At 34.7% G+C, this 19,250-nt stretch overlaps 1 protein-coding gene across 2 annotated transcripts in view; it reads left to right on the top strand.

Annotated features, from left to right (window-relative positions):
* TMPRSS15 (transmembrane serine protease 15) overlaps positions 1-19,250 on the top strand; it is a 118,019-nt gene that overhangs the window by 14,587 nt on the left and 84,182 nt on the right. For both annotated transcript variants that reach the window (XM_046003930.1, XM_046003929.1), the window contains exons 5-8: positions 845-889; positions 2,384-2,419; positions 9,493-9,624; positions 16,508-16,616. In XM_046003930.1, coding sequence (XP_045859886.1) covers positions 845-889; positions 2,384-2,419; positions 9,493-9,624; positions 16,508-16,616 — 322 coding nt within the window. The remainder of the gene's footprint in view (positions 1-844; positions 890-2,383; positions 2,420-9,492; positions 9,625-16,507; positions 16,617-19,250) is intronic.

The following is a 19,250-nucleotide window of genomic DNA, read 5'->3' as shown; positions in this document are numbered from 1 at the left end:
TGAGCCACCCAGGCGCCCCATGAATACCATGGATTTTTGTATAGCTTACAGCCAAATCAGAGTAAAAAAGTAAAATATGAAAATCTTTATGAAACATCTTATAAATGTTATTTTGTTATCTTTTTCATCAATAATCTATCATATATTATTTATGAAGCTTCTATAGATATTGTAGGAACAAGACAATGAAGAAATTAAGAAATACTGAGACAAACAACCTAGTTAGTAGAAGAGGCTATAACTCTTCACATACTTATCATAAATACAGTTTTGAACAAAAACAAACTGACTAGATGAGGATTTTTTGTAAGGTATGATTTGGTTTCCTCTATATCTTTCATAGTTGTTATTATATCTTTAAAACTTTAAACATTTTAAAGGAAAACAGATAGTTTTTACCTTTTATGTGTTAAGTTGACTTCATGATTAAGTAGGACTCGGTTCTCAGTAGCTATTATTATGTGCAGTATTATTTTGATATCTTCCATATATTTCAGTGCAAAACCATTGATTCTAAGTTTAACATGATGTGGTGTGCAATGTTATAGTACATGTCTTAAATATAAATTATCCTATATAACTATGATGAATAGGTATCTTTCTTAAATGAGCAAAAGAAAGCAAATTTTTGCATAGGTAAATTTTATTGAGAGAACATAGAGATTCTGGAAATCACCAAATGTATTGCAATCAAATAATGATAGAAACATCCAGCATGAGTTAGGATAAAATGGGAACTCTAGAAGAACAGATGCCCTTTGAATTATATTAAAACTGCACTCACTGTTTTGTAATATTTTTATATTATAATACCAAACTTGAAATCAACTTTACTTTATTCCAGAATCTTTGGGGAATTTCTCTACAGTAAGTCCTGCAACAACTTCAGGTCAGTACTTATGGCATTTTAGAAAATATAACTTGGTGATCATCATACTGCATGACATTATAAAAGAATTTTTTTTATAGCCCTAGTGGAGACATTTATTCTTCATATTAAAATATAAGAAGTTTACATCTGGTTAAGAACAATGTAATTCATAATCTTGCAGATTTTATAATGCCTAGTTACACATGCCAAAGACATACACCTCCAATTTCAATGTTCCTTTCATATTTTAAACTCTATATACATTTGTATGCATGTATGGTGTGTGTAAGCCTATGTATGTGCATATGTGTGACGGTGTAGCATCCTAAAATGTGGCTCAAATCCTGAAGCTGTGGAGATGAATCCATAATATTTCTAAGGTCACTAGGAATAAAGAAAGAAAAAAAAATTTAAAAGATTATCAAATAATGACTTCAGAATTCTTGAGAAAGGAGAATCCAAAGCTTAATGTTAACTTTGTTCTGTTCCAGCATTTCCTTATCCCATCTTTCTAACTACAGTTGGTTATTATTGTTCATGAAACTTAGAATTTCACTTTGTCTCACCAAGATCACACCACTATCAAAAGAGTTTGCTTTGGGAAATTATCAAAAATTTTCAAATTATCCTAATCTATCTCCAATGTAAAATTATTATGTTGTAGAAAAATAATTTAAAGTCAGGAGCCCTAAACATCAATCCAGGCTCTGCCAACTACCAGAAACACTGGGCACATCTTTTTATTCCTCTGAAAATCTGCTTCCCATAAAATGCAAATAATAAAATTTTTCCAAATATTTCAGACCCATTCTAAATATCAAACTTATACATAAATGCTTTCTAAAAGTATAGATTGTTATAATACTATAAAGATATTACTTTTGGTAGCATCTAGTATCATGAACAATATTATAATATTGGAAAGATCTACATTTTTTTTAAAGTATCTACCTGGACCAGGTACTACATTTTACGAGCATTGCCTCATTTAATTCTCAGAATGATGATGTAGAGACGTAATATTTTTTCCACTTAAAAAGAAATAAGTAATAAGCAATGTGCCCTGAGTCACACAGCTATTAGGTGTCAAACTTGGGAATTAAAAGCAATTCCCCTGGAGTCCAAAGCCCATGGTCTAAGCATATCCCAACCTTCTATTTCGAATAACATCAGATTAACCTAGAACATTTAAGTTCAAAGCCATTGAGAAATTAATGAATCCTTGTGTTTAGTTATTCATAATTGAATAACATGATCTTCTTTACTTAGAAAATAAAAGATGACTTAAAATCTAAAAACCTCTGCTCTACAATTCTAAAAATCAATGAAAACATAAAAGGTTTATTCTTAGATCCAGATACAAACGACATATCCTTAAGCTAATAGATAATCATAATTCACAGCAACTATAAAAACTCTCAGGTTAAGTATTAAACAGAGAAAATATACAATGAAGTTCTAATAATCAGTTTAAAAAGCTAATAATTATCTTAATTCCATTTAATTTCACAGGAAAGCTAACAACCCACAGTCCTCTGTCAACTCCAGGTCAGTATTAATAATTTTATTTATACCTTTTAAAAAGTTTTCACTTATGTTTTATTTTAGGCTCTTAAGAATTCTCTGCTAACACAGAAGTTAATATTACTCCTACTTTATGGATAAGAAAATTGGAGCATAAAATTTCGCAGCGTAAGCCTAAGATTTCACCAAAAGTGAGCAGAAGTATTTAAGGCTAATGCCTGGATTAGCTGACCTCACTCCAGTTGGCTGTTAGAACCCTGGTTATTATCTGTTGCTAAGAATGCCACCAATAGGATCAAAATGTTTGCCAGAAGAGATGTAGGTTTCATCAGATGTGAAGGTTTTTTTTTTTTTTTCTTTGATTATTCTGTCTGCATACAAGGTAGAAATGCTTGCTGTCTCAACACAATATGCATTGCTAACCCAGCACCAAAATAGCCTTGAATTCACTCACGCAACAAGTTCTCATTAAGTGGCTACTTTGTGCTAACTCCCAGACATATCTTTGATGTGTCAGTTTCTCTGGATTCCTAGTAGTTGTTTACTGGGCTTTTGTCTATCTGCTTGTCAACTAAATCGCCTTTTCGGGTCCTAACTTAGTCTTCATGTTGAATGACCTGGGTGTGTTCCTCACTTCTTCAGATAAACTCCACAAAGGTAATATTGTATAGATCTTCAGCTCCTAAATTAACACTGCCATTTTTATGTTATTAGAATCCAAACCAAATGTTATATGTGTACAAGTTTTACGTTTGTAAGACTATAAATGCCCTTCTGTAAGACTTAAAAATTCTTGAATAAGTGGCTGACCTGGTGTTTGAGAACCAAAGGGATATGTAAATCATTAATCAAAATCCTTTATGAACCAATCCATCACACCTCCAAATCCAGAGACTGTTAAGGCAGGAAAAGGCTGCTTGGAGTTGTGTTCGGGTGTTAACTCATATAGCAATCCAGCATACTAAAAAATAAAACTGTTCTTGATCCCAGAGTCTCCTCTCCAATGTGGAAAATTACTTAACAGAGTTTAAAACCACCTTATAACATACTTCAAAAAAAAAAAAAAAAAAGGTTTGAAGATTGATAATGGCTAATTCCCTCAGCCTAAAAATAAACTGAAAATTAATTGGAGCATATTTTGAGAAGTATCTTTCTCAAACTTTGAAAGTCAGCAACCGATATCCAAATCAGTGTCTGTTTTCAATTGTCTATTGATTCATTGAGTGATTCACATGAACCACAGTACTGAAGACATCTCAGGTGTATACAGTGTCCTAAGAGAATACACGGAATGATTGGTCGGGGTGGGGGGGGGGGCAGGGAGGGACAGGAATCAGTGTTAAAGCAAGAAAGTCTTAGTTTCTTAAACACTTACTTAAAAAGTAAGTGTTCCTCCTGAGGATGAACTTGTCAAAAATGGAAAAAGTGGCCAAACTTTATGCCAGTTTCCTCTGGTCAAAGGAGATGTTGAATGGGGGTCAAAGAGCATGAGAGTGTTAGTTCACCCGTACTTTGCTCTCATGGGAGGTGAAGCAAAAATCTCCTTTCCTACATGTGAGCAACAGGGACGGGATCAGTCCAGAGTCAGCCCTATTCACACTGTAAGCATTTGATATGTAACTTGAAAACCAAAACACAACATTCAGTTCTCTATCATTGAAAAGGCATAATCCATCATTAACTAATTCCACGGATTACTTTATATGTGGTGTTTGGCAAGCTACTTCCTCTTTTTTAACTTTAGATTAAATTATAGATCTTAGGGAATGATCATGAGAAGTAAAAGAGAGATAATAGAGAAACAATAATAGAGAGAATTAAAAGAGAGATAATAGTACTGTCTGAATTCGTGACTGGCACAAAGTTAGATTCCTTTTCCTTCTCCCTTCTGACTTAGGGGGGAAAAAAAGCATTTGGATGCCTTTTTTTTTTTTTAAAGAAATATTTAAAGTCAATCAGAGAAAGACAATCATCATATGATCTCTCTGATATGAAGAATTTGAAAGGCAGGGTAAGAGGTTGTGAGGGGTAGGGAGGGAAAAAATGAAACAAGATTGGATCAGGAGGAAGACAAACCGTATCTCACTATACAAACTGAGGGTTGTTGCGAGGTCAGGAGAGGGATAGGTTGGCTGGGTTATGGACATTGGGGAGGGTATGTGCTACGGTGATTGCTGTGAAATGTATAAGCCTGATGATTCACAAACCTGTACCCCTGGGGCAAATAATATATGTTAATTTAAAAAAAAAGAAATATTTAAAAAATAAGACTAGGGTTAAAACGAGATAATTATATTTGGTAATGGTTATTTAAATCTGATCATGCATTTGAACAAAAACACTCCATTTATTGGAGACTATTGAATTACCTTAATCAAACCTCAAAGAATTACAATAAGGTAAGGAAGCAGCAACATCTTGTACTTCCTCTTTACGGGATCCATGAGTCCCCAGTCATCCTTCCCACTTTTCCCTCTCCTACAGCGAGATACTATAGGTTTACAGAGGGGAACAAGGCAATTAAACTTGAAAACCACAGTTTCCAAGCAGTAATTTATTATGAATATGCCTTTCAGGGATGTTAAGTTTATTTTCATCTATATGCCTGGAAGACAGAGTTTGAGAAAAATCAACAAATGCACGCATCATATACCTGGCATTAGTACTATTATAAATTCCGCCAAAGAGAATTTTTGTATGATAGCAAGTACAAAGTCCATGAGGATTATGTTCTATTGTTCAACTGCCTTTGTTGCCAATTACTGTAAAGTTTTATTAACCCATTTGGAACACTAGAGGAGGGAAATGGGAACCGGGGTCGAATTACGCTGATTGATTTCTTGACTGCTACAGAGTGCCAAGAGGGGCCCTTTTGGGCAATCATTCAAATGCTTGAAGGATTTCTAGAATACAGCTTGTTCCGGTCTTTTGTTGCTTCCTACGTAGGCAGTGATTGCAGAAAAACAAAAGTTTCACTATTGTGGGCTATCTCGATTTCATACAAAATGCAATCTTGCTCCAATATTACTATGTGGGGGGGCTTGGGGATTGAAGAAAAAGAATCAGCTGATTGATTGAAGAACATGAAATTGGGTCAAGAGAAGCTAAGGTAGAATTATACTCTTCAGCTGAATGGCCCAAGGACTAAGGCACAAGGACTTGATCCAACACCAAATGTATCTTTATTTTTCTTTCTCTCCATTGGAGAGAACAGCGTGTATATTGCTAAGCATACTCCTCTACTTGAAAACATCCCTATGCGCGTGGCTCCCGAACTGTTCAAGTATCTTTCCACTGTAATTGCATTCGGATTGACCAGCCAACTAAAAAAAGATGAAATTAGTTATATCAAAGTTGATAAGAATTTCTGTAAGGCGATATTTATTTTTCCAATACAGTGTAGAGAAATTAACTTCATCTCTAAAGGCTGGTATTCAATGCGGGTTGAGATTCCACATTCACTGCTAAGTATATTATAAGGATTTGTGGCTGAATGTATCTCAAACAGCTTTGTCCTCCCAGCATTCTATTTCCCATTTGAATAATAGGAAAAATAAAAATGTAAGATTTCCAAAACATGATTTGCAAATTATTATCTTGTAGGTAATGCTCTTTATAACTGGTCTGGAAGGAAAAAAAAAATGATAGATTTCTGTCTTTTTACCCTCTCCAATGCTTCGCACAAGGCCTGCACAAAGCAAACACAGGAGCTTCCTCACCACAAATCACTGAAAATTGTTGTGACTTTGGGTCATTCTGGAGCAATCACATTGAGTTTATACTGAATCATTTATGGTACAAATATAATTGGACAATTAAAACCATGCATTTGCAGAATCCCAAATAATAGTAACTTCCTGATAGGTTTTCACAAAATGCCAAAGAATTAATTTCCCAAAAATAAAATACCAGATAGATAGAAAAATACAAACACAACTCTGCCCCCCTACTCAAGATAATGTAATTAATATTCAGGCAATTTGTTCAGCTTCTGATAAACAAAATCAATTATTATGTCATCTGTGTACATTTCTTTAAATACAATTCCTTAACACCTTTCCTAGAAATTCTCTATTGAGAAGTACAGTACAGACTTCTTAGGGAAGGAGAAATATCAGAGCAAGAATTAAGGAATGAAATGGCAAAGAAAATAATATACAAGTTGAAGAACCCTAGCTTTAATAATGGAAGGTCATTTTTAAAAACCAGCATCTGGCTAGTTTCTGTAACAAGTAATGTTTCAATGAATGGTTTTGTTGGAAATTATCATCATATATTATGTAAGGAGATGAAAAGAAGACAGAAGACAAGGTAAAAACATAATCTGGTAAAATCCCCAGATGTACTGTGCTAACGTAACAATTATATTTTCCATATTGGTTTCAATATGAAAAACTGTTTCTTCATGGACTAAGGCAGCTGAAAACTGTTTAGGAAACAAAGTCTGGAAAAATAGAGTACAACCCAAAGTGGAATACGTCATATTTCCACCTTTGTTTCAAAATACTTCCAATTAGAGTCATTTTCTAATACCACCAGGGGTTCCTCTTAGAATCATCATCATGATTAATTACCATGAAAAATTCAACTAGCCACTCCAAAAGTGTAGGTATCATTCTTAGCATCCCCCTTTCCACTTCCTTTAGTCAGGGGCACATCTAGTCACTAAAACTCATTTATTCCAATTGTAAAATAGCAATTGAGTCCTTGCCCCATCTCCTCTACTAGTGTGAAGTTCCAACCCTTATCCACTAATAAGAGCCAGTCAGAGTTCCAATCGTTACCACTTTCACTTTGACCATAAAAACAACTCCTTAGCTTGTCTCCTTATTCTACATGATTCTTCACTTGGTCCCAGAGTTGCCTTAACAAAACATGGACGGATCATACCACACACAGATAAAAACTTTCAATGCCATCACCTACAGAAAAAAAAAAAAAAACAAACTCACATTTTACAAAAATAAAAAAGTCTCCTACTCTTGAAACCAAACTCCCTTCCTGCCATGGTCTTCACAAACATCCTACGGTCCAGATAGGTCATACTCATCTGTTATCTGTACATCGTTGTGCTCTTGTCACATCACCATGTATACATTGCATGCATCTCTCTTCCTGGTACATTTCTAACCATCCTTCAAAACCTAGTATGAAGGCGTTTTCAATTTCTGCCTCAGAAGAAGACTCCCTGACGGATCCTTGGTGTTCCCATAGCACTTTTTTATACCTCTTTAAAAAAAAATAGTTAATGAACCAGACTTTCACTAAACTCCAAGCTTCATGAGAATAGAAGCTCTGATATTCACCTTTTTATCTCCATTCCTCAAAAATATTTGACACAAGTAAATGGATAATAAACACTTGTGGAGTGAATGAATGATCATTAATGAGATCAAAAGATCCCACTGGGTACCACGTGCAAGTGTGGCTTTGGAGGTTCAATCTGTAGAGTTCAGTAAACCACAGACAGACAGGTGACCATCTTGAAGCATAGTTCCCATGAGAAGTGGTAGGACAGACAAAATTATACATCTTGCTGGCTATAATCCCAAATCTCTTCTTTTAAATGCTGAATACGTAGAATTTTATTAACTGTTGTTAAAATGAGATATAGATTTTCTAGAATAATACTTTTTATTATTTATTTAGCAAGCATTTATGGAATACTATCAACACTATGCCTTTAATAGATTAGGGACTCAATGATTAAGGACTCTCAATAAGTATCTCATCTATATCAACAGCTATAATATGCTTCAGGTTTATTCAATACCAGTTGTATCACTTTTTTTTTTTTTTTTTTCAGACAGAGATCACAAGTAGGTAGAGAGGCAGGCAGAGAAAGAGGAGAAAGCAGGCTCCCTGCTGAGCAGAGAGCCCGACTCGGGGCTCTATCCCAGGACCCTGGGATCATGACCTGAGCTGAAGGCAGAGGTTTTAACCCACTGAGCCACCCAGGTGCCCCAAACCACCACTCTTTTTTATTATCTTAAATGGAGGTAGTTTGTCCTTTAGGAATGGCTCTGATCTTTATCATGTCCTATTTTAGACATTAGGTGATCCATGAATTTCCCAATGGTTTATATCCATTTTAATTAGAGTCAATTATAAAAATCTAATTTAGTTGAATATATGCCCATCAATCCTGTCCATAAATGTTCCTAATTAGGTATTACCTTACTAGATTAATTGACACAAGCACTTTTATCTTCTAAATTAATTTCAGGGAACACAAGGAGAAATTTCAGAATCAAATATATTTTTTTTTTTCAAATATATTTTTAAAACCCAGCAGATGGCAGTGCAGTGCAGAATATGACATTTTTAAGACTCACAGTTAAATTTTTCAAGTTAATTTCTGGAAGTATAATGTGCTTCTTGGTGCATCTCTATATGTAGGCATGTAGAAGACCAGGTGACAAGACAGACTGAGAACTGCAAATTGATCAGATTCTGGTCAGAGTATGGCATAGAATTCTCCAGGGGAATGTCTGCATCTTTCCCACGAAGAATCTCTGACCCAAGAAGCAAAGAGATATTGAATGGAAATAGCGATTGGGTTTCTCCACTGCTCAATGTAACCAGGCAGTGGGAATTTTAAGTGTTTTATTCTGTTATAAAATGCTTTGCTGACAAATTTTGCTCTGCAGAATGCAAACTTTCACTTCAGCCCCGATATTTTCAAATAATAAGTTTATACGTAAAGGAAGTGGTTACTAGATACTTCAGATAATATAAAAATCTTTCCAATAAATTTCCCCACTGAACACATATAAACAGTGCTAGGAGGTGTAAACATTACGAGCTAAATGTCCAAACTGTAGTATTGATTTATCAAGGTTAAAACCAACAAACTAAACATTTATATTTAACATTGATGAAGAAATACATATCTTCTTTTCAAAATTTAAAATTCTAAACATTTACAAATGACTAAATGAAATAAACGTTTACATTGGAAACTGAAATATATGTTTATGAATAAAGACTTAAATGATGAAAAGTACATAATAAATATCCAAACATTGTACATATGTTTGGAAATTAAATTTACTATGCAAAAAACTTATAAAATCAATCTTTTCTTTTTTCTAAAGGAAATGTCTCAATAGAATGTCCACCTGGTTCTAGTCCTTGTGCTGATGCTCTAAAGTGTATAGCAATGGATTTATTTTGTGATGGAGAGTTAAACTGTCCAGATGGTTCTGATGAAGACAATAACACTTGTGGTAAGTAATGCTGTCCACATTTTCTCTCACCACTGCCTTTTCATCCTCCCTCCCTTTCTACACACACACACACAAACACACACACACACACACACACATCTCTGAGATAACAGAAACTACTGGAGAATGAAATATCCCAATACTCATGATTATAATGTAATATGGAACCTAATAAATAATTATATTAATGTTTTCTTAAACTATATTATGCAATATTAAATATTAATTAAGTGGAATTCTATTTGATGACTATGGAAAGAATGATGTGATTAATGTCAGCCATAAGAGAGAGAAGAGAATGTCATTGTTTTTCATCCTTTATTAAACTACTCCAAACTATTATGAGTTTGAATGCTCTTTCATGTTTTTTCACCATTATACCATAATATCAATCTTTCTCTTTTTGGCCATTTCATTGGTCCCTCACTCAGTAATTTTCACTCCTTAATTTTGATTGTTCCTTTTGTTTGCCTTTTGACGTAGAAACAACAAATAGACAAACACATGTGCTAGAGTTATAGTTCTGTGAATAATAGAAACCAGTTAGGAATAAGTTCCTGTCTTAGGAATAAAATATTCATGATTTGTAAATTTTGCCATCTGTTTAAGTGTTAATATTATTATTATGAACTATTGTTATTATTATTATTTCACACTTAAGTAGTACTTACTCTATGCCAAACATGACTCAAAGTGATTTAAATATATTCACTCTTTGACTTCATTTTATAGCTGGGTAACATATATGAAAAATTATCACATAACTGTAGAAATATATTGATAAGCAAGGTGAACTATTTGAATAACTCTAACTTATAATTAATTCTTAAAGAATTAAACAGAAAGTATGAATTGAACAATTTTTGGTGCTGTTTGTGATCATTATCAAAACAGACTATGAACATGAAATGTATAAAGGTTGTAGTTACAATTTGCTACACTTTGCTCTTCTTGCTTGCTATTAATTGAAGATGAATGCTCCAATAAAAACAAAGCTTGAAAAGTTACCTAACCACTTGGTACTTACTTTAAAAGGCAGTTGGCCTGTTTTCCAGGACCAAGTCAGAAAAAAGGCAACTTGACTAAAGAGGTTTCTACTAAGCAATCCCAATTCAAATGTTCTTTGAAAAAATTCAAACCTTCAAAGTTTAACTACATACTTTGAAGTGTACTCAGTGCATATTGGAATAAAGTGCAGGCTACAGAATATTTTTAATCTATTTTATATAACTAAGTTACTCAAAGAAGAAGAAAGCAAAATTCTTTTTTGCTATGGCTTTCAGACAGTTTCCAAAACCTTTTCAGGGAGAATATGATACAAGTGTGCCATCATGAGGTAATAAGGATGATTTTGCCTAATATTTCAAAAAGAATAATGAATGCCAAAATTAGGCACATAGCTTTATGCCTATTTAATGATGATAGATAAACTTTAGTGGGGAGGAATATGTAAGATGAGTTGAATAATCAGAAAATGTCTTTACTATCGTGGAGTTAATAATGTTCATGGTAAAGTAATACCAGTGCATTTTCAAAAATAACCTTAGAAATATCATGTAAGTGTTACAAAGTTTGTTCTAAAATAACTTATAAGGCCATGAATTCTTTTTCTGAGTCAGTATGGATGATGCCTTAGTATTAGAGGCATAGCATGAGCCTCTGTATTAAAACTGATTTAATTCTTTAAATTTGCCTGAAAGACACAATCAAATTGCATACTTACTTTTCAATATCATGGAGGTTTGTGTTAATTGAAACTTAGTCTCAACTAACCTTCCATGTCACTAACTTTCTTAAGTCTCTAGATTCTCATTTTTCACTTTTCTTGGCTCTCTTCATTATTTGTAGTTTAAAATTAGCATTGCATTTAACTTGAAAAATAAATGTAAAGCCTTTGTGGAATAAATGTGGACAATTCAATCAATTAATCTGTCCTTATCTAGCTAGGATTCAGGCCTGTAAGTAGTTCTAGTCATCACTCATCATTAGGAATGGTGAACCCAAAAGCCCAGTGAACTTCACCTCAGCACCAACTTGAAATTTTAGTAGCATAATTTCTACATGAAAGCTTGTGTCCATTAATCTACATTCAGAAAAAAATTAATTTAAGAGTATTCTTTCTATATGAAATGACCCTTGTGCGTGCACACACAGGCTCTCTCTTTCTTCTCCAGCTGTGAGCTCTAATTCTAGTTTGTGTTATTAATAGACTCACATTAATGTTGACTTCCTCACATAGCTTCCTTTTTTAGCCTTTAGTTATTTAGGTTTTACACAACTTATAGCTGACTATAGCTGAAACAAGACTTCTTTAAATTGTTTTTCTCTTCTGATTAGAATGGTGTCAGCAGGAAAGTTCACTTTTTAGCTGACCTATGAAAAGGAAAGATGCTGATCACAGCCTTTAGACCGATGTTCAGACCTATTTGGAAGTTGTCAACTGTCTCTATAGATTGTTTGCATGCCTCTATATATGTTCAAGATAGACCTTGGTGGATGGGCATAGATCATGTTTATCTATCCAGGACCTAAGCAAACACACAACTAGTAAATATTCAGCCAGCAGAGGGAGCTCTCACTAGGTTCTAAAGGACTTTTAGGAATTCCCCTCCTATTACAGGCAACATTTCAGAGAGCTCAATAAATGCCTGATATTATTTGACAGGCTCATTTATCTCTCACTCAGGATTTTTTTCTCATGCTGCACTGTAAAGCACTATGCAGTCTAAAAAGTTATAATCCTGAACAGTCAGTAATCCTACTTATCCGTGGTTGGGTTAGATCTATCTGAAAGCCTAGCCCACTTCATTGTCTTGTGTAAAATTCAGTCCTCCAGAAATATCCTGAAATTAAATGAAAGAATATATGAGAAAGCCCCTAGAACAAGCCTATATCTTGAAATAATAATATTTTGGCATTCTGAACTTTGCTATTATAAGTAGTCAATACTATTGTAATTTTATTTTAAATGCCTTCAGGAATGTTCTTCTTCTTCTTCTTCTTCTTCTTCTTCTTCTTCTTCTTCTTCTTCTTCTTCTTCTTCTTTTTAAGATTTTATTTATTTATTTGACAGACAGAGAGGGAACACAAATGGGGGAGGGGAGCAAGAGAGAGAAGCAGGCTTTCTGCTGAGCAGGAAGCCCAATCCGGAGCTTGATCCCAGAACCCTGGGACCATGACCCCAGCCAAAGGCAGATGCTTGATGACTGAGCCACCCAGGTGCCCCAGGAATATTCTTCTTAAGAATACTTTTATCCTCACATGCAAGAATTCCCCAGAACTTGAAATGTAGATTATCCATTCCCACTGAAACTCAGCAACTTCATAGACAACTGGAAAAACTGATCATATTTTTAAGGATAGGTTAAATACTATGATAAACAATCTTAGCAATTTAAGACAAAAATAGTTTGCTTATCATGTCATGGTCCAAGTTAGAGGGCAAGGGGCTGTACTCTGGGTAGGTTATCTGGGATGCCAGCTCCTTCAGTATCCCATCTGGCCCCTGGATCCTTTGCAACCCACTGACAGACAAAGGAAGAATGTCCTAGAAGGTCTTTTTAGAAATCAAATCTGGAAATAAATACAATTACCTCCACAATAGTTTAATGGCCAGGATCAGTCACATGGCTCCATTTTTTTTTTCCTAAGATTTTATTTATTTATTTGAGAGAGAGAGAGAGAGAGAGAATGAGAGAGCATGAGAGGAGAGAGGTCAGCCGGAGAAGCAGACTCCTTGCTGAGCAGGGACTGATGTGAGACTGGATTCTGGGACTCTAAGATCATGACCTGAGCCGAAAGCAGTTGCTTAACCAACTGAGCCACCCAGGCGCCACACATGGCTCCATGTTTAAAAGTGCAGTCTAGTGATGTGCCCCGAAGGGTCTGAAAAAGGGTATAGCAAACCTACAACAATCCTGCCACTGGGGACACAACTCATATTTTTGGAAAACTGTGAATCTTATTGTATGACACAGACCTGTTGATACTTCCCCCCAAAGATGCAGTGGATGGGTGTGAAGAAGGGAGGAATCACTGAAATGTTATCAGATTTGCAAATTGGTTTTATAAATTCTTAAACCAATCCTGTTTTGTGCCCTTTTCACTCTTTTTTTGCTTCCTCCTATTTGTTGTAATGTTATTGCAAGTACAATGAAAATGATGGAATTCTTTAAAATTTCCAGTTCCTTCTTTTATTTACAATTCTGCACACACATACCCTCCTCCCTCCACCACTTTTCAGTTCAAAGAGGAGATGATGACATCATGATAACTCTGTATATTGAGGTATAAGGCAGAATAGCCTTCTATGCTCAGCAGTAAGACTGCCTGGTTTTGCATTGTCACTAACAAGCTGGGAGAACGTTTGCTGGTTACCTAACCCCTCTGTGCCTCAGTTTTGCCACCTGTAACTTTATCAGATGGTTGTGAACATTACACTAATACATCTGTAATAACTTCAGAACAGGAGCCGGCACACAGTAAACACTCCATCAGTGGTAGCAGTTACAGTCAAATATACTGGTGGATTGATTGCTCTACTTCATTACATACAAACTATTTACAAAAGCAGTGGACTTTCTTGAACTGCCTGTAATCTTGAACTCCAAATATATATTTTTTGCAGGCAAACAGATTAAAAGGCTTCAAATATCACGTAAAATATAAACAGACACCACAATCATTGATGCGGAAGGACTGACTGTCCCATCTTCTGGGCATGGTCTGCGGTAGGCAGGAATTGACTTTGAAAAGATTTCCTTTTACAACTAGAAAATTACTTAATTTTACAACTAGAAAATTACTTAAATAACTTAACAACTAGAAAAAAGTTAATTTAATTACTTTAATCTGCATTAAAAATCACATGTTTTACTGTTTATCTTAGAGTTGTACCAATTCTCCTTAACTGTCCTCTTTAGCTCAGGGAAGCATTACACATAAGGAGATTCGGTTCTCTCAACAAGCTCAGATATTCTCTGCCACCTGTCCCAAATTTGTCATGGATTTTTCAGTGCTCAATCCTTTTATCTTAGAGTATCTTTTCTGTTCTCAGTTTTTGTTGTTGTTTATTTGTTGTTTTGCTTTTTGTCTTTTGTTGGGAGTCAGGCTACCAAGTCATAATCCAAAGCAATGAATATTTAGGCCATTATTTTTTAAATAGACTTTATGTCTTACAATTTACAATCTTACAGTTTTATAATCACAAAGTGAATTCTTATGCTTTTTTAAAAATACCGGAACTAGCAAAAAGCCAAAACCTGTTCACTTTTCAGTTTTTTCTTTTGCCCATATAAAACATTTGATGTCATATAATAGATTGTATTTTATAACTTGATGGAAATATTGTATACTGTTACATGGGATTTTCCATCCATCCATTTCAGATTAACTTATTCTAGCTCTCAGATTCCAAGAGCACCAATTTAATTTTCATAAATTTCTTTAATCTCCCTACCCTCCATCAATTCTTCTGGCCTATAAGGAATTAACAACCTGAGGAAAAGGACACACTCTAGGTGTAGTTATTTTAGAATATGGTGTCAACAGAATCAAGTAACTATATAGAAAATGATCTAAGAAAATTTAACATTTGTGAAAATATAATGTGTTTTATTATTTTTTAAACACATAGTATACATAATAACTATAAAGGGGACACAAAAATTAGTGAGGCATGGCTCCTGGTTCATGCCCTCAGTTCGATTCTAAACTAGTTGGAAATGACTCAGATATAAGTTAAAGACAACTGATAATACATGACATCAAAGAGAAGTATATGAAGTAAATTTGCTATAAGAATTAAAAAAAAAAAAGAATTGAAAGAAGAAAATGAGGGGGCTCCTGGGTGGCTCAGTGGGGTAAGCCTCTGCCTTCAGCTCAGGGTCCTGGGATCGAGCCCTGCATTGGGCTCTCTGTTCAGCGGGGAGCCTGCTTCCCTCTCTCTCTCTGCCTGCCCCTCTGCCTACTATGATCTCTGTCTGTCAAATAAATAAATAAAGTCTTTAAAAAAGTAAAAAATAAAAAAAAATAAAAGAGGAAAATGAGGAATCATAAAAAGGAAAAGACATATTCAGGAATATGTGAAAATACTGAGCTAGCGAATTCATACAAAAGAAGCAAGAGGTTTGGGCGCCTGGGTGGCTCAGTGGGTTAAAGCCGCTGCCTTCGGCTCAGGTCATGATCTCAGGGTCCTGGGATCGAGCCCCACATCGGGCTCTCTGTTCAGCAGGGAGCCTGCTTCCCTCTCTCTCTCTCTGCCTGCCTCTCTGCCTACTTGTGATCTCTCTCTCTCGCTGTCAAATAAATAAATAAAATCTTTAAAAAAAAAAAAAAGAAGAAGAAGCAAGAGGTTTAAAAGAAGGTGGAATAGAGTGGATGGATAGAATTCAGCACAGGCTACCAGAAGCACACATATCATTTGCCTGGCCATATTCTGATCATTTTCAGGGGAACACAGTATGTAATGCACATACTTGAAATTCACCTTAGCTTCAATTTAATGGGGAAAATAAGACCAAAACAGTTAGTAGCTATTTGTCTAAATTAGAAGTTTATAATTTAAATATATTTATTTCCTTAAAAATATGAAAAAAGAAGTACTGCAAATGAAGCTTAAGTACGAGTATTTAGAAATAGAATGCTTTTCTAAAATAATCTATGGTGAGTTATGTACACGTATTTGGAAAATGGGCAATAGATTTTAAACATGAGATTTCATCTACTCCCACTTTGATCATTTCAGTTTTGTAAAATGGCCTCATACAGATTTCAGTCATCGATGTTCTAGGAGGTGTTCACTAGATGATTTAATCCCATTTCATATGAGAAAACTTTCCAGGACTATTTTTTGTCTGACATGAATTCCCACTTGTTTCCACAGCCACAGCTTGTGATGGAAGGTTTTTGTTGACTGGATCTTCTGGGTCCTTCCAGGCTGCTCATTACCCGAAGCCTTCTAAATCGAGTGTTGTTTGCCAGTGGATTATACGGTAATAGATCATCTTCTATTCCCTGTTAAGCTATTAAGTCTTTCTCTGATACAGTAGGTCCTACCACCTTCAGTAGTCTATTTATTTTTGAACATCATTTTCACTGGCTATGAAGCAAAGTCTTCCCAACTGATAACTTGTCCAAGTAGTTTCTCACTCATTCTTCACCTTCAAAAAGGTGTTCTGTGCTATGGATCATACTGTCTAATAAATAGGGCCATCACTGGACTCTGCAGTAAGTTTTTTTTTTTTTTCCCCACTATGATTGGCACAGATCAAGGACTGCCAAGGTGAAGAGCACACATGTATATCTGTATATTGCAATACATAGTATTTCCCATCATGTGCATCCTAGCCTCTGAAGAGTTCCTTTCTCATTATGCCAGCATCTGTTTGAAAATCTTCTCTGATCTGGGTTAGTCAAGGCAGATTAAGAGCTGGAGACATCTTCTATACACATCCTGTTTGCTAGATCTTGAAAAACACTGGGATCAGTGACTATGTATTTGCCCTCCAAGCCACTTCAATCCATTAATTCAATCATTGTGATGATCCAAATAATCAGGCTGAAGGCTAATCCACCTTAACATTTATCTAAGCATTTTTCACATAGGACTAGTATCTGATTTTCTTTCCCAATATTCCAAAGGAAAATAATTTATACCCAAATAAATAAAAGTAACACTGAATAAACTCATCACAACTTTTTTTTTTTTTTTTTAAGTCCAGGACTTCTCACAGTTTTGAATAAGTTAACAAGCAGTAAATATCTCCAAAAAAAAAAAAGAAGAAAGAAAAAAGAATCTTAAGCCACTAATCATTTTACTTCACAGAGCATGCAGAATAAATATTCTATGGAATATACTTTGATAAATGATATTCTGTTAGTTCATCTCTCTTAACAGCTGGATAGGATTACGGTTTCCCAATCCAACCTACTGTATAATAGTTTTTTTTAAACTTTATTTTTTTAGTGTTCCAAGATTCATTGTTTATACATCACACCCAGTGCTCCATGCAATACGTGCCCTCCTTAATACCCACCACCAGGCTCACCCCCCAACCCCACCCCTCTCCCCTCCAAAACCCTCAGTTTCTCAGAGTCCACAGTCTCTCATGGTCCATCTCCCTATTGTTTAATAGTTTTAATCATTGTGATGACTCATTAGAAAACCAGATGATTCCCTAGAAAACATAATAGCTGATGAGAGGTTACAAGACAGTACCAAACAAGTTCTTTCCAATCAAATCGTAGAAAGGGCCCCATAAAGATGCACAGTATTGTTTACTTGTGTAGACATATCCCAGACGTGAGATGCAATATGAAGGGAAGATTCCTAAACACATTTACTTGGCATTATTCAGGGAAAGAAGAACATCCTATTCTCTTTAAATAATTTCTATTTTGGAGCTCAACCACATGTAAATTATGTTTTCATGTTCCAGATAACAGATTACTTGTGTGCCGAAAACAAGATTTTGTATTAAAAATGGCAGCTCACTTGTCAAGTGAAGAATTAACCAATTTGGAAGATAGTGTTTCCAATATAATCACATCAAATTTTAAAAGAAACATTTATATGGCTATTAACAATGTTCATAAGTAAAATGAAAAATATTCTATTCTTTATTTAAAATGTCAACAGAAAGCTATAGAAAAATCTTTAGTTACTTCCTTTGGAAATGGAAAGAACATGAATCCTTAATTACTTCTTCATTCAGTCTTTGGAATTTTATTAAACCAAATAAAAATAATTTAATTGTTAAATCCACTGCTTAATAAAGCTCAGTCAAATTTATATGAAAGTTTATAAGCAGAACTTCTGCCATATTAATAATATCATTTATGTAATAATCATACTATGTTAATTAAGGATTCGTATGGTTTGATTCTTTTTTCTTTCTTCCCTGTTACTTAATTTTTAAAACCATTTTTAAGAAATCCATCTTTAGTTTTAGAGGTGAGAAAGGTAGGAGTTGGTTAGCCCAGTGATGGGTATTAAAGAGGGCGCATATTGCATGGAGCACTGGGTGTTATATACAAACAATGAATCATGGAACATTACATCAAAAACAATGATGTGCCATATAGTGAACAACATAACATAATAAAAAAAAAAGAAAAAGAAATCCACCATTAGGGGTTAAGCGGCTGCCTTAGGCTTATGTCATGATCCCTGGGATTGAACCCCACTGGACTTCCTGCTCAACAGAGAGTCTGCTTTTCCCTTTCGCTCTGCCTCCACCCCTGCCCGTGCTCTCTCACACACACTCTCTCTCTCTCAAATAAATAAAATCTTTTAAAAAAAAAGAAAGAAAGAAATCCACCATTAGTGCAGCAATGATTTTGAAAATGCAAGGAATCCAAAATATTACCCCAAACACTGTACTTCAAGATGAGATTATGATTTTATTAATCATATAAACAACCTAAATATGTTTTCTTCTCAACCTGATTACTGCAATAGTGATGCATTGTCCTTGATAGTTTGTTTCTCTTAATGGTGATCAAAGTGGGGTTAAAGACAATGATGTTTCCTACAGGATTTGAAGACCGTTTAAAGAGTGGAGAAATGTCTAAAATGCAATTAAACTATATTTGAAGCTATCCCATCCTTAGAATTATATTAAAAC

This window comes from Meles meles, chromosome 4, assembly GCF_922984935.1.
Source record: "Meles meles chromosome 4, mMelMel3.1 paternal haplotype, whole genome shotgun sequence".
Classification (NCBI taxonomy): Eukaryota; Metazoa; Chordata; class Mammalia; order Carnivora; family Mustelidae; genus Meles; species Meles meles.
Note: the sequence above shows the minus strand (reverse complement) of the source record. Positions and strands in the feature narration are given on the sequence as shown.